Consider the following 22,989-nt stretch of genomic DNA (forward strand, 5'->3'; position numbering starts at 1 on the left):
CGCCGCGCAGTGCCTACCAGACGCGGAAGGTAAGTCCGCGAGTCGCAGAGGCAAAAATGGGTTTCGAGGGATGGGCTTTTGGCACAATTATGGAGTTCTTGACCCAATCTCGGGTCTCGGGAATCGGCCTATCGCTTAGAACCAGACATGGGCCCTCGCTTGGGAGCTTGGGCGCCTGTAGCCTGGGGAGGATCCCCAAAGAACCACTGAAGAACACCAGACCCGAACCACCAAGAGTTGGGATTCGTACGCATCTCACCTGGACCAACACTACGCTTGCAGTGGATTGCTTACTAGTACAGCATGCAAGCAACACCTGGTTATTTCCCGCTTGTGGCACGTTCAATATGTACTGATGTTTGCAGCTTCACATACATCCCATGTACCTGTTGTTGAACTTATTCGCTCGGGTTGCTCGGGTTGCTCGGGTAGCTATCTGAACCTAACTTAATCTATCCATTGTTAACTTCTGCTAGGTAGGAAACAAACAAACCGCATGCATACTCAACGGCCCGGTAGACTTTGATAGCCGAGTCTATTTATAGTCCCATTCTGTGAACTGTATGCAATGGCTGCTTGATATTGATACCTACTGGCCTTTTCCCCTTCCTCTCTATCTCTCTCACCTCTCACATAATATTCGTGTGCATTCGGCTCGCATTCGGCTGCAAACATATGTAACAGCATCTGATTCGGTGGCCATCCATCGTTTCAGACTAGGTAGTACGATTAGGCAGCAGCCGAGATTGTGCCCAGACCAGCCACGAGTCTTGGGATTTCGTACACAGCCAATAGCGCAGACAGCCCCTGTCAAAGTGACGTTCACGACTCTGCAATATGTTTTGCTAGGCTTACTCCGTACTCTGCACATTGTGAACAATTCATCCATGGTATATCTTCCCGTACATCAGGGTCGGTGAAGAGTCTGCACGACGATACGATGCTTTCTGCCTTACGTGAGCTATGTAATAGTTCGCGGGGCATCTGTGGGACGCGTAGGTACTACTCTGTGTAGTCAAATTGGAAAATGGATTGGGCGGCCAGTTCAGCTAGGGAGGACCATGCCCCCGTAAATAGAAGGGGGCAATCTCGGCACGCTATCTTTCAAAGAAAACCTCCACCACCATAGTCATCGTCGTCGTCCACAATGAATCCGCCCTCAGCCTCAGACCCCTCCGCGTGTTCTTCTGCCTTCCGGGCCTCCTCTTCGGCAATCTTCTCCACCTCGTCCTGGTCCATCTTATCCTCTGCGCCTTCCTCCACGCCTGCCCATATCCTTTGTCGCACACGCAGGTTCATCAAGAACCGTTTCCACATCTTGAGCACTTCGCGTGTCCTCCGTTCGCGCTCCATATCGGCCTCCACGTCTCGGAGCCCCTCAATCACCGCCCGGACCGCCTCCTCATGTTCCGCGGCCACGACCGCTCCGTGTAAAACTGCCGTGCCCTTCCTGCCTCTGAACTGAAATCCCGTTAATGCCGGCGCGTAGTCTATGCCGAGGGTGTAGGCGGCATGGGTCGCCAGATCGTCCGCCACGTAAGCACCCCCTTTCGGAACCATGCTGGGCACGTAGACATCCAAATTCTTGAAGCGATTCTTCGGTATAACGCCGTTCACGACCGGTGGTGGCTCGTAGAGTTTTGTTTGCTCCATTGTGAAGATCGGCGTGCCCACTTCGCCGCCTTCGCCTTCGTCGTCCTCTTCGTCGCCGAAAACGTCCATCTGCTTCTTCGCCCGCTTCGGCAAAACTTTGACTGGTACCTCATCCCCCGGTACTTCCCGTCCCATGCGATACCACTTCTCCCTCGTGCGAGCGATGCGCACATCCTTTCGACGATAGATCCTCTCCAGAGGGCCTTTACTACCGGCGCCTACTGTCCCGGCGGCTTGCGCCCCGGGGACTAGAACTTCGTTTCGTCGTAGATGTCTCTCGAGTGCGTATATAGGGTGGTCTTTGAAATCCGCCACATTCCGAGGCATGGGTTCTCTTGCCTCTGCCGCCGCCAATTCGTTGCTCTCGATCTGGTCCACGTCCGTCGTGTAGCCTCGGCTATATGCTCTGAGCGCTTTGCGCCACCATCTTTCGCCATTGGCCGCAATGCCCTCGATGCGCATTTTCCGCGTTTTGGCATTGTAGGCCTTCGCATAGCGGCGCGTGACATCTACGGCCGAGCCATCAGCTTCGAATCCCACCACGTATGTCATGCAGTTGTCCCGTTCATTTGCTGGTGGCTCAAAGACCTTTGGCTTCCAAAAAGAGTGCGTTACAAGGGGGATCTACAGGCTGCCATTTCTGGTGTGCTACGTCCAGCACTTCAACCCAGTAGATGGGAAACGGGCACTCGCGGATCTTCTTGGGCGTCTCCTGCACGGGTCGTGGGGTACTCGCCGCAGCCATCGAGGGAAATTGCCACGATGCTGCGCTCGGATGACCAAGGCGACGGAGCGCGGAAGGGGCATTTTTGTTGATCCCTGGTGTTTCGAAGCTACTGTCATATTTCGGTTGACGTGCAAGCCGTTCTTCGGCGGACAGGTATTTCTTCGACTTGGGGGGCTTCGACATGGAGGGACCGCCGGGAGCAAAAGAAAGGGGCTGAAGAGAGCAGACTAATCTGACTTCGACCCCTGCGCTGCGAAGTAGCGCACAGTATAGCTGTGCTCCAACATCGCGCGATCCCTTCAGTGATTCAGCTATCTCGCGAAAGTCTGACCTCTCCGTAACCGTCTCTGCATCCTCTGGAAGTTGATACTAGTACAGTACCCCGTTAGCTTCTGCGCTCATGATGCCGTCACGCTGGGGAACATACATTTTTCAGATGTTCTTCGCTGTCGGCCCAGAGCGCACGGCGCATTCCGCGTTCTGTAATCGTGTACTCCGTCTTGAACTTGGCTTCCAGCTGTTTCAGCCCTTCCTTGAGAGAGTTTGTCTGGCCAAACTGTGATAAGTTCGAGCCGGGATTCAAATAGGTGATCATCTTATTCGTCAGAAGTTTCTTCATTGACCGTTGAACCTGGGCATCATTACACCATCGATTCCTTCGCGCAACGTGTGACAGCAAGCAGAGAAGGTGCGTCTTGTGTATCTCAACCCGGCGATCCTTCTCTACTTTGTTGATGGGCTTCCGCCTATCAACCGCTCGCCGGGGCATGGCGTCGGCGCGCGCAGTCAGGTCTAGCTGTATTTCCTTTGGCTCGCTATTGACCTGCGAAGCATTCGATTCGGCGATGGAGAAATCTAGATTTACGTTTTCGAATTCGAGCTCATCGTCCTCGTCGTCATCATCATCTTGTTCCTCGTCGGTGTCGCGCATGATGGTCTGAACAGTCGGCACCGGTAAACCGACATCTTCAAACTCAATGCCCTCCTCCTCCTCATCCTCGTCGTCGCTCTCGGCGATCTTTGAGCTCGGTGGCACGGGTGCCGAAGGCTTCGGGGGATGCGCCGGCTTGGACCTCTCGCCAGGTTTCCGACGCTTCGCTGGTCGTTCGGGAGACTCGACCGTCGCATTGGGCCGGACCTCGGCATCGGTGAGCATCTGGCGATACACTTCGGGTACCGCCTCGCGGCTGCTCGAAGCGCGGGTTGTGCGCGTCGATCTTGTAGACCTGGCGCTCGCAGGCGCTGCACGTTTCCTCCCTGCCATGGCTCGATGATGTCATCAATCGCGCAAAAGTCAAGAACGGTGAGTGGGCGCGCTCATTATATTACTCTCTTTTTCTTTATTCAAGAGCGAAGTGAGAGATTAATTATAAGCAAAGCGGGATGTACGTATGCCTTGATGGCTGTGATAGAAAGGGAGTCGCAAAGCGCAAAGTTAGAATGCAATCCATTTGGTAAGAAACTGAGGCATGATCATGACTGCGACGGAAACGGCGCGCTGAGGGGTCCAGATCCGCACAATTTCCAGCACGAAGTCACGTGACTATAGATCAACTAAATTGTACAGTCATACTTTACTGCATTTTCAGAATAACATGACTTGCACTCCAAATCAGAAAGAACTGCGGTGTTGAAGATCAAGCCCACCAGTTGATCGGAGTGTAGCTGGAGATACTGGCTGGAGCTTGGTAGCCCTGCATTAGGTCAAGTTACGGGCTTGGGTCAATTAATAGGTTGGGTACGTTGGCACGTTCTTTCGAGGTGGAAAAAGTTTTGGCGGGGAACTCCATGGCTGCAGCTTGAATTGGAACCAAAATTGTGATAGGGTAGCGCAGAGTATACTTTAGGTAATTGCCGCTGGTTCAGGTCTATTTCTGTATTCTTTCCTTTCCCTGTCTCAGTATACTCATAATATACAAACACCCATACCAAACAAACATGAAGGACTCGTACACTTTGCCGGCTGCGGCGGACATGCACGTCCACTTGCGGGACGGTGACATGCTGAAAGCCGTTGTCCCCACGATCCGTAATGGCGGGGTTGACACTGTCTATGTCATGCCTAATCTCGTAAGTTATACGACCACATATATCGCAAAACCAGGTGCCTTGAACCACCATTCACTGGAGACATACTCTAATGCCAAGTACTATTGTAGGTACCGCCTGTTACCACTGTCGCCGCCGCATTGGAGTACAAGAAACGCCTGCAAGATGTAGATTCAAGCATCAACTACCTGATGACTCTTTACTTGCACGAGACGATCACCCCTGATGTTGTTCGCGAAGCAAAGAAGGCCGGCATCGCGGGCATCAAGGTATTTGCTTACTCAATTGCTCTGATAAATCCAATGCTTATTTAAAACCATCAGTCCTACCCTGCGGGTGTTACCACAAACAGTTCTTCGGGTGTCGTCAGCTACGAGCCCTTCTACCCGGTTTTCGAGGCCATGCAAGAAGTCGGCATGGTGCTCAACCTTCACGGCGAGGTTCCCAGTGACAAGAAGGATGTGACGATCTTGAACGCTGAGAGCAAATTCCTCCCCACCCTCAAGGACCTTCATCGACGCTTTCCCAAACTGTAAGCATAATATCCTGGCTTTTCTTTGGTTCATGACTCTGGTGCAACGCTAACGTCGGTAGGAAAATCGTCTTGGAGCACACAACAACAGCCGATGCCGTTGATGCTGTTAGAAGCTGCGGCGAGACGGTAGTTGCTACCATCACGGCCCACCATCTCTCCCTTTTGGTTGATGACTGGGCTGGAAATGTCTACTGCTTCTGCAAGCCAGTGGCCAAGGTGAGCCTCACAGCAACTGATCAACACGGGCGTACCGACTAATACATCCACAGACCCCTGAGGACAGGAAGAAGCTGCTCGATGCGCTGGTGAACAGCAATGGGAAGTTCTTCCTAGGAACCGACTCTGCCCGTAAGTTGTTACCCACAGTGATCTGCCATGAATAATACCATACTAAGTCAGGAGCAGCCCATGATATCAGTGCCAAGAAAGGCAAAGGAAATGCCGCCGCAGGCGTCTTCACGCAGCCATACGCATGCCAGTATGTGCTCAGCTCGCTTGAAGAGGCCATTGAACGGGGGGATGTCAAGGACGAGCAGGTCACAGAGGAGCTTCTCAGGGGCTTCCTGAGCGAATGGGGCCGGGAGTTCTACGGGGTCGAGAAGGCTACCAAGAATATTCTCGTCAAGAAGGGCAACGCTACCATCCCCGAGTCTATCAAGGACGCCGGGGTTGAGGTAGTTCCCTTCAGAAAGGGCGAGACCACGTGGAGTGTGGAATGGCAATGATCGACTTCGGTAGTATCCGCATCGTTGCCAATCAGCTTTCGGACCCGACTTCTGCTGCCTGCCCGTCAGCTGACGGATTACGGATTACGGACCCGAGTCGGGTGTCACCGCATGAACGGGGCGATATGTACGCACATATATCTACTAGCTGCTGACTGCATCGAGCCTACCGAAACGTATCAGTGCGTCTATTCGCTATCATGTTAAGCGGCCGCTCGAGCGGCCCGTTATTGACGGGTATGTTGGCGGAGACTTAGATGTCGGGACGCCCGATCCGAGGCTTCCCGCTGTGGTGTAACGGCATTGCCGTTTTGTGTGTTGCCGGTTTGTGATTCGAGGTCGGAACAGCCAGCAATGGTCTTCCACCTGAAACAAATACTGGACGCCAATTTTGTTCTGTTTTTGTTACCGTAACACGAGGCCTTTGAGCCGCAGTCGACATGTTTACGATAAGTGGCCTAGCCGGGTAGACAGCCTACCAACATGTCAGCTGCCACACAGCGTTCCTGCAGGTGCGCTCGGACCCTCATGGAACATTACTCGCCCATGTAAGCCATGTAAACCACCTTGTTCGATGCCAGACTATACACAAGGCGATAATGATGTATTTTGTGAAGATGCTATTGCTACCAAGGGCAGGTCTTCATGTGTAGGTAGGTTGGGTGGCATTGGAAACCACCGACAAGGACAAACCTGTCCTCAAGAGCGTGAAAAGGAGACAATGGAGAGGTGGAGGCACCAAATCTTAAGTGGTTTCTCGAAGGTGGTGCCACCGCGTTTGTAAGTATAGCATATGCCCTGCTTGACATGAGTGATTGGGTATAGGGGTATGCGATACCTGGTAGGAACGGGATGGTGAGAAGACCCTCATCGTTTTGGTTTCGGTGATCTTGGCAACTATGCCTGGCGGTTGCTGGAAGCGAATGAACGCCGTATGACTGCTGCTGACTACATACAAGGTAGGTTGACATAATACTCCGGTATCAGATCATGGTGACTTTGGTTCGACCGAAGGCGTGTACGTTCTGGTATACGCACACATGCACTTGATTGTTCCGTACGTGTTCCATACGGGTGGCGTGAGAGCCCCAACAAGTTTCTCCTGAATCGATTTAGCTACCTGTCACCTTCGTCTCCGTGGCAAGCGCGGTGCGTGGAGAGAGATTGTGATTTTGATGGGCTCCAAGGCACGGGCTAGAGAACCAGGGTTGCAGCTGTTTGTCCTGCCGTCTAGTCCTTGTTGGGATACCAAGCAGGGGATCATTGGGCGATAGCGCGATAAGCCTAAAATCTGCCAGGGGTTTGGGAGTGGATTTGTGGGACGGCCGCATCTCGGCCACCGATACTAGGGAATAATTCATCAAAGGCGCTTTCTGCAGTTCTCCATGGAGAGACCACCCGGCGGGCTGCTTGCGAAAGGAGAAAAGTCCAGAAAGAATGGACACTTCCCTCTCTGGAATCGCCGTTACAGATCCCAGCCCGCCAGCCGCTTCGTCGAATGTTGGCTTTAGTAGACAGAATGCAACTTAGGCAAGCGATTCGCGAAGCTGCTCAACGGCCCGGCTAGAACTAAACCATAGGGTACGACGAGTCCGTCTCTTGTCACTTGTATCGTTGTGATGAACGGTAGGTACTGTAGCGCAAAAAGGACTTGAGATGAGTTCGAGGGAAAGCAGTAGTCGTAGCAGGAAGCAAGCAGTCTTCAAGGTACCACCCTACTACGTACGGAATATTAAGTAGGTAATAACAAATCTGCTCTCCTCCTGGCCTCTTCCCCAGTGCCCCTCTCACTACAACGACTACTACGACGTTCGAATTTATACCCATATCTTTCCCTCTTCTCTCCTTAGTCCTTCCCTATTCCTTCTCTTACCGACTCTTACTCTCACCCTCACCCTCACTTTCACTTCTGCCCGACTGCAAGCAAGACTGCACGGAAGATTCAAGCCTGAAAAGTACGTAAGTCGGACCCCGAGTGGCCATCCCACGCCACAGCCTTTTTTCGAGTTAAGCCCGACCCTGTCCTCCCATGCAGATGTTGATCCCCACCAACACCTTCCCAAATCTGCGTACCAGATATTGCAAGCACGGGAAATGGGCGGTGAAAGCCTTCTCAATCCCCGGTGACCTTTTTTGCTGACACATTTCCCTTCTGATTCTCTAGATCTGACGCTGTCTGTTCTTAAAAGGCAACAGCAACGACTTCTAGAAAGCCCCCATTCTTCTCGACATCCCATACTTGCTCGTTTTTCCTGCACCCATATCCGCCGCAGTCATGGCCGCCCGCCCTCAGAACATTGGCATCAAGGCCATTGAACTATACTTCCCCAGCCAGGTAAGTCTTGCAGAGCCAATGTGTGGATTTCGTCTGTATATTTGCTTCAGGTTCCCAATTGCAATTGGGCATAGCAGCCCTTGGGGTGATTGGGTTTGACAGATTGGTGCTGCTCAGCCTGGAGAAGGGAAAAAAAAAGGAAAACACCACGAATTTGCCCCTCCCCCTCACCTTCCGAAGTCGCATGGACCCCTAAATTGACACAAACCTTCTACCCCCACAGTACGTCGAACAGACTGAGCTCGAGAAGCACGATGGCGCCAGCGCCGGCAAGTACACAATTGGTCTTGGCCAGACCAAGATGACCTTCTGCGACGACCGAGAGGGTAAGTTCCAAACTTTGCCCCCCTGCAACTGGACCCCCACGTTGGGTTTCACTGGCTGACAAGATGTTTGCGTTACGTTAGACATCTACTCGCTCGCCCTTACCGCTACCTCGAAGCTCATCAAGAACTACAATGTCGACGTCAACAACGTTGGCCGCCTCGAGGTCGGTACCGAGACTATTCTCGACAAGTCCAAGTCGGTCAAGTCGGTCCTGATGCAGCTCTTCGGCACCAACACCAACATTGAGGGTGTCGATACCGTAAACGCTTGCTACGGTGGTACCAATGCCTTCTTCAACGCCCTCAACTGGATCGAGTCCTCGGGCTGGGATGGCCGCGATGCCATTGTTGTTGCTGGTGATATCGCCCTGTACGCCAAGGGCAATGCGCGCCCGACTGGTGGTGCTGGCTGTGTTGCGATGCTGGTCGGCCCCGACGCCCCGGTTGTCGCTGAGCCCGGTCTGCGCGGATCCTACATGTCCCACGTCTACGATTTCTACAAGCCTGACCTGACCAGCGAGTACCCCTACGTCGATGGCCACTACTCGGTCAACTGCTACTTCCAGGCTCTGGATGCTGCCTACAAGGCCTACGGCGAGCGCGAGACTAAGCTCCAGGGCACCAACGGCAATGGCCACGCTGCCACCGACTCTACCAAGACTGCCCTGGACCGCTTTGACTACCTGGCATTCCACTCTCCTACTTGCAAGCAGGTCCAGAAGTCTTACGCCCGTCTCTTGTACCACGACTACCTCGCCAACCCCGACAGCCCGGCTTTCGCCGAGGTCCCCGGTGAGCTGCGCGACATGCCCTACGAGAAGTCTCTCACGGACAAGGTCGTTGAGAAGACTTTCATGGGTCTGACCAAGAAGCGATTCGCTGAGCGCGTCCAGCCCGCTATCAACATCGCGACTATGTGCGGAAACATGTACTGCGCCAGTGTGTGGAGCAGTCTGGCCAGCTTGATCGGCAACGTCGACAGCGCTACCCTTCAGGGCAAGCGCATCGGTCTTTTCAGCTACGGTTCCGGCCTGGCTTCGAGTTTCACCTCGTTCCGTGTCAACGGCAGCACCGAGCAGATGTCCAAGGTCCTGGACATCCCCAACAAGCTGGCTTCGCGCCGGGCCCTTAGCCCCACCGAGTACGAATCTGTAAGTTGATGAATGATTGCCCCGTTGGTATTCGGACAAGATTGTGCTAACTGGGTCTACAGTTCTGCGACCTGCGCCACCAGGCCCACCTCCAGAAGGACTTCACCCCCAAGGGTGATATCTCCACCATTGTTCCCGGAACTTACTACCTCGAGAAGGTCGATGACATGTTCAAGCGGTCCTACGCTGTCAAGGAATAGACTATTGACAATGACATAAAATATCGATATTGATTCGACACAGCTACCGAGGTGGCGAACACGGCTATGCGATATTTTGTTGTCTTAGAAGGACAATGAAATCCATCGGATCATAGCATAATGGTGCTCCCACGAGCGAATACCACCAGTCACGAGTGGAGGAAACGATGCAACGAAAGTAGACGTCAAAAGAAACGTCGAAATTTTAATAATGCCGAGACTACAATATCCCGGCCAACCTAGAGGCTTGTATATACCAAGGGGCTTTTTATAAGGCAACTATTCTTGCAAGCATTGCTTCGAGCCAGATAAATAGACTTACAACACTACCAACGACTGATCACCTGCCTGTGCTAAATTAAGATCAAACGTAATTGACTTTAGTGAGTTGCGCCGCTTGCTTCATAATGGTTCGGTGGCGTCTATGATAAACTCTGATGCCCCCGTGGTGGTTAGTATATATGTACATTCTATACGGTGTAGCCGCTTTTGCCACCAGCCATCCCAACCAAACCTCGCTTTGCATTTGGTTGTAAAATTTATACATCTATGATATCTAGTTCTTTATGTTGTTGTTTACGACGTCTTCTGCTTCTGCTCCCCCTTCTCGGCGCCGCCCACGTTCCACTTCCACGTCGCCTTGCGGTGGAGCCAGTAGTCGCCGCTCTGGATGCTGCGGGCGATGCCGACGAGCCCGCCGAGGGGCCACGTCTTCTTGACGGCGCCCTTCCAGCCGCCCTCCTCGGGGGCGTCCTTGACACGGACCTTGTCGTAGACGTCGGGCAGGTTGGCGGCGGCGGCCTGGTACTTGGCACGGAGCGCCTCGTACCATGTCTTGGCCGGCGCGTAGGCGCCCTCCCAGAACTCGGAGCGCGAGTAGTAGGTGTGCGCGTACAGCCACTTCATGCCGCCGAGGGATTCGAGCTTGGCCTCGAGGTTGCGGTTCGCGGCGACGAAGGCGGGGCGGTCGGAGGGGCCCCAGCCCCAGACGCCGATGTTGAGCATTTCGCCGTGGGTCGTCGAGGATTGCTGCTGCTTGCCGTCGCTGCGGAGGTGCGGGTGGAACGTGGGGCCCGCGGGGGTCTTGAGGGGGCAGAGCCACAGGGGCCAGATGCCGAGGGAGTCGTCGACGTAGTCGACGAAGGCCTCGGCCGTGTCGTAGGGCAGCGCGAGGTCCTGGACGAAGAACTTGGCGCTCTCGCCGCTGGCGTGCAGGGCGCGGTAGAGCATGCGGGTGTGCAGGAAGTCGTCGAGGAACCAGCGGAAGAAGCGGGTGAAGGGGACGGGGCGGAAGTAGTCGAAGGCGGCGGCGCCGACCCAGAAGCCGCCGCGGTCGTAGCGGAACAGGTACTCGGCGAGTGGGATGTGCTCGGTGACGCGGCCCGTCGTCAGGGCCGTGGCGGGGCTGGTCGACGCCGAGGGCGACGAGGACGGCAGCGCCGCGGTCACGTCCCGCACGTGCAGGTAGAACCACGGGTCCCACGCCGCGCTGAAGGTCTGGGGCTGCTGGCCCGGCGGCGGCGGCTCGTCCGTCAGCGTGCCGCTCACCACCACGCCGTGCGTCTTGGAGAAGAGGATGCCGTCCACGTAGTCGTTCTCGGGCTTCGCCGTCTCCTCCTTGACGACGCGGATGGCCTCGGCGACGCTCGTCGTGCGGCGGTACGTCGTGCGGACGTAGCGCTTGGCCTCGACCAGCTGCAGCTCCAGGAGCGTCGTCACGCCCAGTGTGCCCACCGAGCCCGCGGCGCCCTTGTAGAGGTCGGCATACTGGCCCTTGGGGTTGCCGGCGGCCAGCTCCGACGTGTCGGGGTGTCCCGGGTTGGCCGCGTTGACGACCTGGCCGTCAGGCAGCACCATCTCGACGCCCTTGACAGTCTCGTCGAAGTAGCCCCAGCGGAAGCTGCTGCTCTCGCCGGCCGTGCCCGCGAAGCCGCCGCCGGCCGTGATACCCGGAAACTCCATGACGACGGGCGGCACGAGGCCGTGCGGCAGCGTGGCCTCGACGAGGCGGTCCATGGGCACGTTGGGCTCCACGAGCGCGGTGCGCTTGGCCTTGTCGACGCTGAGGACGTTGCGCAGCGACGAGATGTCGACGAGCCGCGCGGCCTTTTTCAGGTGCGCCGGCCGCGTCGAGTTGGTGGACCCATGGAATATCCGGTACGGCTCAGACCGCTCGAAGAAGGATCTGATGGCGGACGAGATGAGGCTGACGGACTTCCTGTGTCGCTCCATTTTCTTTTCGAAAACTTTGTATTACTTGGTGCTTGTGTAATTATCAATGCTTATGAGCCCCGTTAATTCCCGAGTTGCCTGCGCTGTTGTTCGCTTCTCTTTTGGTGCCGCATCGGACCCGGACACGTTGAAAAGAGGAAACCCAAAGAGACTGAGGCTGCGTCTGAAATCAAAGAGGTCAATTGACTTAACGGCAATTGCGCTTGGAGAGGCTGGGCCTGAGATTGTATGGAAAGATGGAAGCTGCAGTGAGGCCCGAAGATTCCACCGCGAAATAAATTTCCGAGATAGTAAGTTGCTGCAGCAGACGCTCAGACTCGGCGCTAACGGACCGGGGATCTGGCAGGCCTGCAAGCCGCTGGGTTAGGGGACTTTGGGGGCTTTTGGGGGTAACGGACTGGTCACTTTTTGGTCCATGATGCAATACAAACCACGGCGATGACGATGAATAAAAAGTGATCTATCAACAATTGATCTCCTCATTATAGTTAGTATAATAAATAACTCTAAAACTAGGTACAGTAGTCTCTCCGTATGTGCTCGGCGTGGGGCATCAATCTGTACTATCCTTGCGTTTTATTTCATCCATGCACACACATCTTGTACCCCAGGATGTACGAACTGGGTTATCTATGTGCGACTTCATGTGCACCGTGTATCCCTAACTCATCCAGTTCGGTCTACGCAGATAACACCAAGGCTTGTTTTTCTCTCTCTTTCTCTTCATCGCCGACGTACCAACTAGACGCCTCTACAGCTTCGCAGGTGCATTTGGGAACGAAGATTTCCGCCCGACCCTGTCGAAGGCAAATTTCCGGAGGTCCTCCTCGGTGAAGGGGCTCAGGCTCTTGACATTGATATCGACCTCCTTCAAGGTCTTGGCCTTGATAGTGGTGAAGCTCGACTGGATCTCCCGGGGGCTTTCGCAGGCCTGGCTGATGAACTTGGCCCATCCGTCGAAACACCGCGCCGACTGCGGCGCCTTGTCCAGAATGGCGGCGAAGACGTGCGGCATCGCCTCGTATTCTTCAAAGACGACCGCGACGCCGTCCTTGACCAGCTTCCCCACAAGCCACTTATCCTCGTCGGCCAGGCATTCCCAGCCACAGCACACGTAGATGGGCGGCGCCCCCTCCCAGGACGGATTCAAGTGCAGGCAAGCGAGTGGGTGGAGGAGAAAATCGTCGTCGATGTAAAGGTGCTTCCGTGGCGGCTGAGCAGGCCAAATCGCGTCCTTGGGCTCCTGCAAATCTGCTATGTCTCGTGGCGGGGGTAGATAGTCCCACTTCTGATTTGACGTCCATGATGGCATGCTTTGCACAATGTCCAGCCATGGTGAGTTGGCGGCTACTCCGGCCGGGAGAGGAACCTCTCTCTCCTGTCCAAACCAGGTAATCTTGAGGCCCACGCGCCGAATTTCAAGGATTGTCTGAAGAAGAGCCAGGCTCAGATTTCCTCCAGCACTGGGAACGTTAGCAAGTAATCTGGGAGCGTGCATTAGCTATCTTACCTATCGCCGCTGAATACAATATTCGAGGGATCGACAGCCGCGTGGACGGCTCCAGGAGGCGGATAGAGGAGAGTCATATAGGAGACTAGAGCATCCAATAGTGCCGAAGGGAATGGGTCTTGAGGCGCGAGTCGGTAGCGGACAGAGTATACTCTTCCACCGGTCAGCTTTGCTAGCCTCTTTGTCGTTGGTCGATGGGATGCTGGATCCATTAGATAGTAGGCGCCACCATGGAAGTACAGTATCGTGACATTGCTGCTGCACTCCTTCATCATTTCGGCGTATTTCTTCTCCTCGGGTATTGTTGGCAGCACAGACTTGGGAGTCGCGGCTGCGCGGTAGCCCGTCCATTCCGCCTCGACCGGGACAATATCCGGAACTCTGCATATCCCGCCGCTAGCGACGAACTGACCCTTGGACGAGTCGATGGCGGCTAGGAGAACATCTCTGATGCTCTTCTCCGGTGGCACCTGTGACGACACCTTGCTGACCCATATCCGGCCTTTGATGCCAGGATCTTTTAGTGTCATGCGCTGTGTCTTTGATATAGGCTGCGGTTTTGGCCCATCCAAGATGCTGCGCAAAAACGAGACTATGACATTTTCTCTCAGATCCAGGTAACGAGATGGCTCTGACATCCGGAGGACATGCAGCAACACGACCCTGATGACAGAAGGGATCTTCGGCAGCACCGTCAAGACCAGCTCAAGATGCGCTTTTGCTGCCTTCGTGACGCCGCTCTTCTGCTTCTGCTTCTGTTCTACCATGATGCTGACAGTCTGAGGTATGACAGATGCTGACTTGGAAGAATGAGAAGAAGATGAAGACTTTGCCGCTGAGCAACGGTCCTAATAGGAGGGGAGGATATCCTAGATGGTAGCTAATTATAACAACGCCGCTAGAATCCGCGCCCCGGTTTAAGTATACCAGATGAAAAATAGAAGCCGAGACAGCGACTAAGAGGGAGGTATGCCGGCGTAATTTAGCCAAGAACAGGTTTCTGGAGAAGCAGAGAGTATAGCTCCGCACAACAACCCAAACCGAAGACAAATAAGAGAGTGCAGCGTGCGTATTTTCTTCTTACGAAAGAGAGGACCAGAGAGGAAGAAGGAGAAAAACTGGCCCCAATGGAGCTCGTACCTACCGCCATTTAGATGGAGTGTGTAATCGACTTGCGACCTCCCGCACCAGGGATGTCCCATTACATAGTCGCGGAAAGATCGATGGTGTCAATGCCATTGCCTGGTGCCAATGAATGGGACTTGCGAAGGCAAGCCCCTCCAAGCAAGGAATAGCTCCGAGGCATGTCTTGGGGGAAAGGGCGAGGATGACGCTAATCGGTAGCTAACCCCGACCACGCGGACCTCTCGGCTGGTCTAGTTTCGCTATCGTACACGGTATGAGGGGAGCTCATGATCCGTCCATGGCTATGCATGGAGTGGCAAGGCACTTTTGTTCGGGGGACATCGCGGACTGCGACCTACCACCATTGTATGTAACCGTCTTCATGGACAATTTGCGAAGGCGAGCATAGCATTGGATAGCCAGCCAGCCGATGGCACGATTGCTGGGACAGTGCATGTGTTCTAGAGCCCGTCGGCGGCGAAGGACCCGAGTCATTGCTGGTCAGCTCGCCAAGAATACGAGCACCTGTCCGGACGAAAGACGACTAATAATAAGACGAAGAGAAGATTCGTAATGATTGTTCGATCGGCGGCGTGTTAGTTCTCAAATGGGCGCGGCTGGTCTGGTCGCATCGGTTGAAAGACAAGATCGGCCGTTTTTCTCTTCGCGGCCCTCTTCTTCGGTTCCTTTTTTAGAGTTCAAGAGCCCCGACGTGTTTCAATTTGTCCCTGTAGAACACATACTGTACACAAATCCATCATTTATCGTACAGTATGGTGGTGCTGGTGGTGCCACTGTTGCTGTCACGATGCCTCCTGACTACCATCGAAGGCAACGTGGGTTGAGAGAGGGCATGATGGTGCAGTTCAGGGCCTGGTCCATGTCGCACGTCGGGGTGGGTAGATGATGAAAAGACGTTAAAGATGGATGGAGATCGGCACTTGCTCGCTCACTAATCCCCTTGGTCGAATTTCGCGACTTTGGCTCAATGCGGCAAGTGTCGCGGAATAAGTACCGACGAATGGATCTTCGTCTGGGGTCTTTTGTTTCTAAAGATGAACCGAAGTCAATGCCAGAAATCCATGGCCCATGGGCAGCCAGCAAGTTGCAAGATGCGTCCATGATCCATCCATGGTTGTCCGTTCCAGGAGCGAAGAGCCAGAGGAAAAGACCAATCGCCTAATTTTCAGAATGTTCGGCCCCGCCCGTAGCCGGGACCAACGGCAATCTCGATTCTGTAGCACATGTCACTGCGCCGCCAACGTCTTTCCCTCTCTGCCTTTCTGTCGACCTCGGCTTACATTAAGTAGTTATCACCAACCAATCTTGAAACGCTGCCGGCTCGCTGGTTTTGACTGATCTCAGCTTCGAATTGCTCTACACGAGTAAGCAGTTGTGGAAGGAAACTGATTGTTCCTTGGAAGGTTATATCCTTCGTCATGATGCATGTGGCGCGATGCGTTTCTCCAAGTTCCAATTCGTTATGGTAAATTGGATGGCGCACTGAGCTCACTACTGGCGCATGCTGCGAGTTGGGTGACGCATTCACATTCAGCACATAGCAAGGCAGGGAGGGCCAGCATGCCATTTCCGGATCGACTTCGAACGTCCCATTAAATGATCTCAAATCCTCCGAGATGCCTCATGTAGCATCTCACTAGCACGTGGCATTACAATTGAGGTGAAACCCCTCCGGCCAGACGTTGTGCCTTTATCACGAATCTAACAACCTTATGCACCAAGCGAGCGGAGGAACACACCGTACTTTGCCCATAATCAGCACTCACCGCGATTATTCCACTTGTTCTCAGTTACGAGATTACGATAGGGGAGGAACTGAACTGTATAGACTTATTGGAACAGTCTTGAGTATTAAACCCCCTTATCCGATACAACTATTCAAAATTGATATTCCCTACGAGGCCAAATGTAGAGGTCATTGAACTGTAATAGCATCTAGCTTCTCAATCTGTTTGACTTGACCAGTTTGATCTCACAGGGGCTTGTCAGTCAATTAAGGCAAAGGTTTCTCGATCATTCATTTCATTGATCTATCGTTGACTACCCTAGTACAGACCAAAGGGTGTCCTGCAAGCATGGATAGAGGATGCCCTTTCTTTCGGCTTAACCCAGTCTAATGTGCCTGTCGATCTCAGCCTAGACTACCGTCTTCCAGTTGGCGTGTATGAGGTGCTTAGACGGCTTGTGCAGGTGGTAGAGCAGAGACAGCAGCATTCGCGCCGGCTATACCACTCCCTACAACCGCTCCAAATAGTCGCCGAGTGCAAAGAAGAAGTCGCCCCGGTTGCCAGAACTGACGCGGGAGGAAAGCCGGATCGAGTTTACCGACATGACCAACATGTTGGGGTAAGACATGGTGGATAGGCCGGGGGCTTCGTCTTCATGGTTGTTCACGTCCGATGGGACGGTCGCCGAATGCCACATAGAGCTTGCGCGTGCCAACTCGAGATCCACGCGGTTGCCCGGCGTCCCGTTCGGGCCCGAGTAGTCGAGGAGTGCCGGGACAGCGGCGTTCTCGATGGAGGCGCTGTACTCGGTAAGAAGGGGATCGAAGTACAAGGGCAATAAGATGCGGAAGCGGTCGCCGACGCGGAACAGTAAGTGCTCATCCGTAAGCTGGATGCTGGAGTCAGCGGGCGGCCCGTCGACGCAGTGGACCATGTAGCCCACATGGGGGCTCATGGGCGGGCTCGCGGGCGAGATGGCCACACTGCAGTGGAGCTGGTAGAAGAAGCGACGGACAGCTTCATCGCGGCTTGGCTCAAGACCGGTGAGCATGACACCCAGCACGATGGGATTCTCTGAGGAAATGTTGGCGCTAGGTGTTCTAATGCTGTTGCAAAGGGCTCGGATGCCCTTGCCGGCCAGGAGGACCTGGATGCCAGAATTCTCGAGTTCGGTAATGGCGTCACCCAGATCACCCAACTCGCGGAGGGGATTCATGAACTTGCGGGCGTCTTCCTGGTTCAAGGGGAGATGAGTGGCCTGGTGAAGGGCTGCTACGTCTCTGGCTGAGAGATACTTAAGGATCTACCGGCTCTCGACGTTAGTATTTACTCTTTTTCCGGATAATAAGATGTTCCAGAAGAGAACAAATATAAGTACAGAATAGACGGTAGAAGTTGCTTACCTCGGTGCGGAGCTCGTACGTCATGAAGACCTTTTCCTTGGGATCCTGCTGGTCAACATCTTTGGCATGATGAGGACCGACGGAGGCTTCAAGAGGGCGGGCTTGGGCAAGCGAGCTGCCATGTGAGCCGGGCATGTCGGCCGACATGGACTCGGTATGGCATGCTCTATCCATGGAGGTAGATTCGGACATGTTGCCGAAGACTCGTGGAAGGCGTGTCGATGACTGGTGTATGGCGCGTTGGAGACTGGTGTAGGGCGTGCCGTAAAAGTATGGAGTCAGAAAGGTCTAAGTCGTAAGTCGAGGTGTCCAGGAAAATATGACTTGACTGCATCCATTGATAGGAGATGGAGAGGAACCAGTGCCCACGGGGCATATTGAAGAAGGTTCAACATCTAACCTCGAACTCCAATTGCCATTGGGTACCAGTGTACTGTTTCGCATGCCTCTTATGAATCCTTCCGCTGTGATGCCAGAATGTTCGCTGGCTGTAGATTCCCTTTAGCCTGACAGATCGCTCTCAACTTCCGGCCGTACTTCTATGTACCAGCTCTAGGCACCACGATCCAGCTCAGCTGTCACTGCATTTATGTGGCCGCCCAAACTAAAACTTCGTTGACGAAGTGCGGATTTCCAATGTTGCATTACGCATTGATTCCCTGGCGTAAGCGGGAGGAAGTGGAATGATCAACACTATAGGCGCTGCTAGTTTACGCATTACCTAGGTCACTGGCTTACGCCAGGGGGGGTGGAATAATCAGAGCTGTATATGCTGTTACTCGGTAAAGTACGATCTATACCTTGGTCGCTTGCTGTCAATACGAATCCTAACAAGTCGTTCAGTTCAGGCAGAGGTGTCTCGATCCTTCAATCTATTGCTCTATCGTTATCTATGTACCATAGAATAGACCAACGGGGAAGGAGGTTTCTCCAGGCCGAGACCTCAGTCCACAGGTCCGATCACGTCCTGAATGGTCTTGGATCCATTATTCAGACTGCGAGATCGACAGTTCGTCCAGGTAGCTGGCCAGCCTGAAATGGCAGGTGGTGAGGCCACAGCAATCCACACGAGAAAAGGAGCTTTCCGACCCGTGCAAAACCAGCTGCATCTGGTCCCAACGCTCGATGCTCACCTTGTGTGTACAGCGTTTCTCAATAGTATAAGTTCGGGAGCTGACGGTAGCCGAATGCCAGAGGGAGCTTGCGCGTGCCACCTCCAGGTCCATGCGTCGCTCGCCCGCTGCATCCGCGTTGTCGGTCATGGAGGGAATCGCCTTGGTTTTAGCCGACGAGGTGAACTCCGCCATCGTCGGGGTAAAAAACCCGGGCAACAAAACGAACACCCGTGGGGTAACACGGATCAACACGCCGTGTTCGCGACATAGGCGGCGGCGAAGCGGCCCCTTGGCACGGTACACTTGGTAGGTGGACTTGTTGAACCACAGTGTGGGGCAGATTTCCAGTCGGCAGCGGAGCTTGGCGAAGAAGAGGACAAGAGCATCATTGGAATCGTTGGTGATGTTCGTGATCATGAGAGCAAGCACCAAGGGAGCCTTCTTGGCGATGTCTGCGGTGGGGGTTCTGATGCCGTCACAGAGGGCGCGTATGCCCTTGCCCGCCAGGAGGACCTGGGCGCCAGACTTCTCGAGAACGGTGATGGCATCGCCGAGCTTGCCCAGCTCGCGGATGGGGTCTATAAACTTGGCCGCGTCTTCCTTATTTAAAGGGAGACGGGTAGCCTTGTGAAGGGCTGCCACGTCTCTGGCCGATAGATGATTCAGGATCTACCAACTCTGGGTGTTAGTGATGCACTTTGAGGGGTGAATAGGATGTATCAAGAGGGCCATTTCTCGAATTAATAGTTGGTACTTCTCTCGTGAGATACTGAGATAACAAGAATAAACACCGGAAGAGAAGGGAAAATCGCCGAATAAATGTTATAAGAGGAAGGAAAGTCGCTTACATTGGTACGCAGCTCAGGCGTCATGAAAACCTTGTCCCTGGGATCGCGTCGATCGAGACCGCTAGGGTCATGAGGGCTGGCAGAGGCATCAGGCGAACTGGAAGATGCGCTGCTTTGCGAGCCCTCGGTGTGGCATTCTCTACCAATGCAGGTGGATTGGGTCGACATGTCGCCAATTAGGACATGTGAGTCCAAGTGCGAAATGAGCTGTAGCTAGGAAGAGAATCAAGCGAGTCGCCGAAAACTCGTGAACGATGAGTCGCCGAAAATTCGTGATCGGCGTGTCGATGGTGAAGACTCGGCGTGTGGAGGGGAGGGTGTGTGAAGGGCTTGCTGTAAGCACATGAAGCTGGAGCTAGGAAGGTAAATCAAGGTGGCCAGCAAAGGACAATTCAGCTGCATGCATTCAATGTTGATAGGGAACAGGTACCTAGGCTGAGTCTTCTAAGATAGCTCATAGCGGGCAGCAGGTGTCAAATGCACCGCCCCCTATAGGTTTGAAGCGCCCTTCGGCGCAAAGTGAGGGCGATTTACTTGATTCCATCACTAGTCCTCAGCTTACCGATTCCCGGCGATAGTATCGCTCTCCTTGGATTAAACAGGATGTCTCGGGGGATTACAGAGGGAACTTTTCAGTGAACGGTGAGTCCATCCCCTATGAATTACTGGAATAACGAGGTGTAACTACTGACCTGGGAGCAATGTCCCTCAACATGGCACGGAATAAACACCGATCATCATCATATGTCGGCTCTCTGAGTTGAACCCTACCCTTATTGAAATATTGAAACAAAGAAGGACCCATGTTTCCTTTTCACATAGCCAACGTATCACTGCATGCTTCGTCTCATACCAGTCCAAGAATTTCCTTTATCTTGACGGCTTCGTATCCTCAGGTCCTGATTCCTGGTATTTGCCAGTATGTAATAAGAGGTTCGCCGCTTTCACCTCCGAGGTACGCGACCGGTGCGACTAAATGGCGACATGGCAAGAGTAGCCGCGACGCCAAACCCAATGAATGTTCCAATTGTTTTGACAATGAAGTCCCAGTTATTGACACGCCCATTGCCGATGGTCAAGGCGTCGAAGTAGAAGACGGAAGTACAGATTGTGACAACGGCCGCTTGCGCCAGCCAAACAAGGAAGGCGAACACCTTGGTTGAGAAAAGGAAGTCTTTGACGACGCCATGTTGCTGAGGCCAAGTCGATGCTCCTGGGTGCCTCGATACCTGGGTCAGGAGAAGCTGTTGAAAGCAATCAACATTGTGTTGGCATCCCAGACAAAGCACCCTCTTTGGTTCACATTGGGTATCGCGGGAGCCTGTGAGCGTCCTCGAGTACCGCACTAGCTCCAGTGCGTCTTCGTCGCGGCGCTCTCTCGTCCAAACATGTTCGAGAACCATGCCCAGTGGCTGGATCAAGAGAATCAGGGGTACAAGCTGCCCAAAGCCCCAGGTGCCCTCCTGAGACTGCGTCATAGGCTGCATCTGACTTCGGGGGATCAGGACCTGGATCGTACCGAAAATCAGGCCCAGTAGAGACAACCAAAGAGACGCAGCAAAGGAGGACACAACTTCGAATATCACCATAAATGGGAGTGCAAAAGCTAGTAACACCCGAAACGTCCATAGCCAGAACCATGAGCGTCGGCCAGGTTGGCTGCGTGTCTCAGCTGTGTACCGCAGAGCATGCACCATGAGCCTCTCTATCGGCCCGCGAAACCAGCGGTAATAGGCACCGCGAGACGAAGAGAACAGCTGGCCCATTTTCCACAGGTAGCTGACGCTTAAGATGACGAACCCGAGCGGCGCGTCCGGGCTCACGGCGCCGCCCCGCACGTCGCCCCAGAAGCAGCGGGCGGGGATCGCCCAGCCCGTCTTGTCGTCGTCGATGTTCGGCCACCAGAAGATGCCCCAGTCGTTGCTGATGGTGGGGACGAGGCCGACGACGAGCATGGCGAAGAGGACGAGCATGCCGGTGAGTCGCCAGGCCAGGACGCCGCGGTGGCTCTTGAGGTACGACGCGAGCACCGTGATGGCCGTCAGGTGCACGCTGCTCGACATCCACGCCAGGTACAGCACGATCTGGTAGTGGTAGGCCGAGAGGGTGCCGGTGCGGAGCCCCTGGAACCCGGCGCCCATGATGGCGATGCCGGTGACGATCTGCTGGTCGCTCATGGCGAGGACCGCGGTGCGGACACAGGCCTCGGCTTTCATTTTGAGCTTACTTGGCGTCGGTTGTTCCTCCTCCCTCTGCCGCTGCTGTTGATACTGATGCTGATGACCACCTCCATGGTCCCCGGCGGCAGTGGCGGCGATGGTCGATCGGGAGATATAGGGACGGATTCGGAAGACGCGGCGGTCGACGGGGCTCAAGAGCCCTGAATCCACGAGACCAAATAAGTAGGCGGCCAAGACGGCGGCGAAGGTTAAGTAAGCGCTCAGCATGAAGGCGGAGACTACGCCAACTCCAGAGATATCGGCATTGGCCTCGATGACATCGCCATTCTGGAGCAAGTTGGAGCAGTTTGCCATTGAGAACTTCGTGGACTCAGGCATGGCTGTCTGATGCGTGTCTGTATTGCGACGCTAGTACCAGATATCTCAGTTTCGTAGAGATATCCCAAGGATGGGGAGAGAAACTCTGCGTTACGTATAATGAGTCGGCAGACGTGAGATAAAATCACCTCATTTGCGTCCGTGTGGGTGGCCTGGTGCCGTGAGGTTATACTGGCGAAGTATAATTCGACCTAGAAAGAAGCCGCTTGGTTTTCAGATACCGTCTGTATAAAATACAACGCTGGGCATAGATTACCTTGTACGTGGTGGAGTGAGAAAAACTAGTCGTCGATGTCAATCTTTTTCAATGGCGGTCTTTAAATATCACGGCCTTTATTGACTCGCATGACGCGATTCCTCGGCACGAACCTTAACCTACCACTAAAGCTGCCAATGACAGTCATATCGTTTTGGCAGACGAGAAGTTGCTTGACGACTAGGTACCCTGAAGGACAAAAGCTTGACTATGGTATAATTAGATAGATGCGTACTTGCAAGGTACGACTAGTTAAACAATTACCTAACCTCCCCGGGCAGGGCCGCAAAGAGAGCGAACACCAGGGTCCAAGGGGCCCTCGGGTTCCGAGTAAAGCTGATGCATTCTCCCAATATCCATTCTTCTCCATGGATGCAGGCATAGAGCCTATCAGGCAGATAATACAATCTCATGTATCGACCCAATGACAAGAGCTTTGCCACTCTCAATGAATCACGGCAGTACTGTTTCGATAATCCGGCATACTGGCTTG

At 54.0% G+C, this 22,989-nt stretch overlaps 8 protein-coding genes across 8 annotated transcripts; 3 read left to right on the forward strand and 5 right to left on the reverse strand.

The window, feature by feature from the left end:
* Positions 1-1,104: 1,104 nt before the first annotated feature.
* Positions 1,105-3,644, reverse strand: PG985_002129 (DNA repair protein Rad4; the record flags this gene model as incomplete). The annotated part of the gene is made up of 3 exons (XM_066821898.1): positions 1,105-2,241; positions 2,306-2,749; positions 2,808-3,644. 3 exons carry the CDS (start codon positions 3,642-3,644, stop codon positions 1,105-1,107), a joined length of 2,418 nt encoding a protein of 805 aa, XP_066689330.1.
* Positions 3,645-4,318: 674 nt separating this feature from the next.
* PG985_002130 (uncharacterized protein) lies at positions 4,319-5,689 on the forward strand (the record flags this gene model as incomplete). Its single annotated transcript, XM_066821899.1, has 6 exons — positions 4,319-4,450; positions 4,540-4,698; positions 4,753-4,961; positions 5,024-5,180; positions 5,234-5,312; positions 5,370-5,689. The coding sequence occupies 6 exons, from the start codon at positions 4,319-4,321 to the stop codon at positions 5,687-5,689; spliced, it is 1,056 nt and encodes a 351-aa protein (XP_066689331.1).
* A 2,275-nt stretch (positions 5,690-7,964) lies between these two features.
* PG985_002131 (hydroxymethylglutaryl-CoA synthase) lies at positions 7,965-9,701 on the forward strand (the record flags this gene model as incomplete). Its single annotated transcript, XM_066821900.1, has 4 exons — positions 7,965-8,024; positions 8,248-8,350; positions 8,432-9,501; positions 9,564-9,701. The coding sequence occupies 4 exons, from the start codon at positions 7,965-7,967 to the stop codon at positions 9,699-9,701; spliced, it is 1,371 nt and encodes a 456-aa protein (XP_066689332.1).
* Positions 9,702-10,277: 576 nt separating this feature from the next.
* On the reverse strand, positions 10,278-11,933 carry PG985_002132 (24-dehydrocholesterol reductase; the record flags this gene model as incomplete). The annotated part of the gene is made up of 1 exon (XM_066821901.1): positions 10,278-11,933. The coding sequence occupies one exon, from the start codon at positions 11,931-11,933 to the stop codon at positions 10,278-10,280; it is 1,656 nt and encodes a 551-aa protein (XP_066689333.1).
* A 751-nt stretch (positions 11,934-12,684) lies between these two features.
* On the reverse strand, positions 12,685-14,210 carry PG985_002133 (uncharacterized protein; the record flags this gene model as incomplete). The annotated part of the gene is made up of 2 exons (XM_066821902.1): positions 12,685-13,396; positions 13,444-14,210. 2 exons carry the CDS (start codon positions 14,208-14,210, stop codon positions 12,685-12,687), a joined length of 1,479 nt encoding a protein of 492 aa, XP_066689334.1.
* Positions 14,211-16,824: 2,614 nt separating this feature from the next.
* PG985_002134 (uncharacterized protein) lies at positions 16,825-17,911 on the reverse strand (the record flags this gene model as incomplete). Its single annotated transcript, XM_066821903.1, has 2 exons — positions 16,825-17,550; positions 17,750-17,911. 2 exons carry the CDS (start codon positions 17,909-17,911, stop codon positions 16,825-16,827), a joined length of 888 nt encoding a protein of 295 aa, XP_066689335.1.
* Positions 17,912-18,979: 1,068 nt separating this feature from the next.
* On the forward strand, positions 18,980-19,443 carry PG985_002135 (uncharacterized protein; the record flags this gene model as incomplete). The annotated part of the gene is made up of 2 exons (XM_066821904.1): positions 18,980-19,033; positions 19,165-19,443. 2 exons carry the CDS (start codon positions 18,980-18,982, stop codon positions 19,441-19,443), a joined length of 333 nt encoding a protein of 110 aa, XP_066689336.1.
* Positions 19,444-20,626: 1,183 nt separating this feature from the next.
* Positions 20,627-22,240, reverse strand: PG985_002136 (uncharacterized protein; the record flags this gene model as incomplete). Its single annotated transcript, XM_066821905.1, has 1 exon — positions 20,627-22,240. The coding sequence occupies one exon, from the start codon at positions 22,238-22,240 to the stop codon at positions 20,627-20,629; it is 1,614 nt and encodes a 537-aa protein (XP_066689337.1).
* Positions 22,241-22,989: the final 749 nt, after the last annotated feature.

Source organism: Apiospora marii (assembly GCF_038362585.1).
Source record: "Apiospora marii strain CBS 49790 chromosome Unknown utg000002l_segment0_segment0, whole genome shotgun sequence".
Classification (NCBI taxonomy): domain Eukaryota; kingdom Fungi; phylum Ascomycota; class Sordariomycetes; order Amphisphaeriales; family Apiosporaceae; genus Apiospora; species Apiospora marii.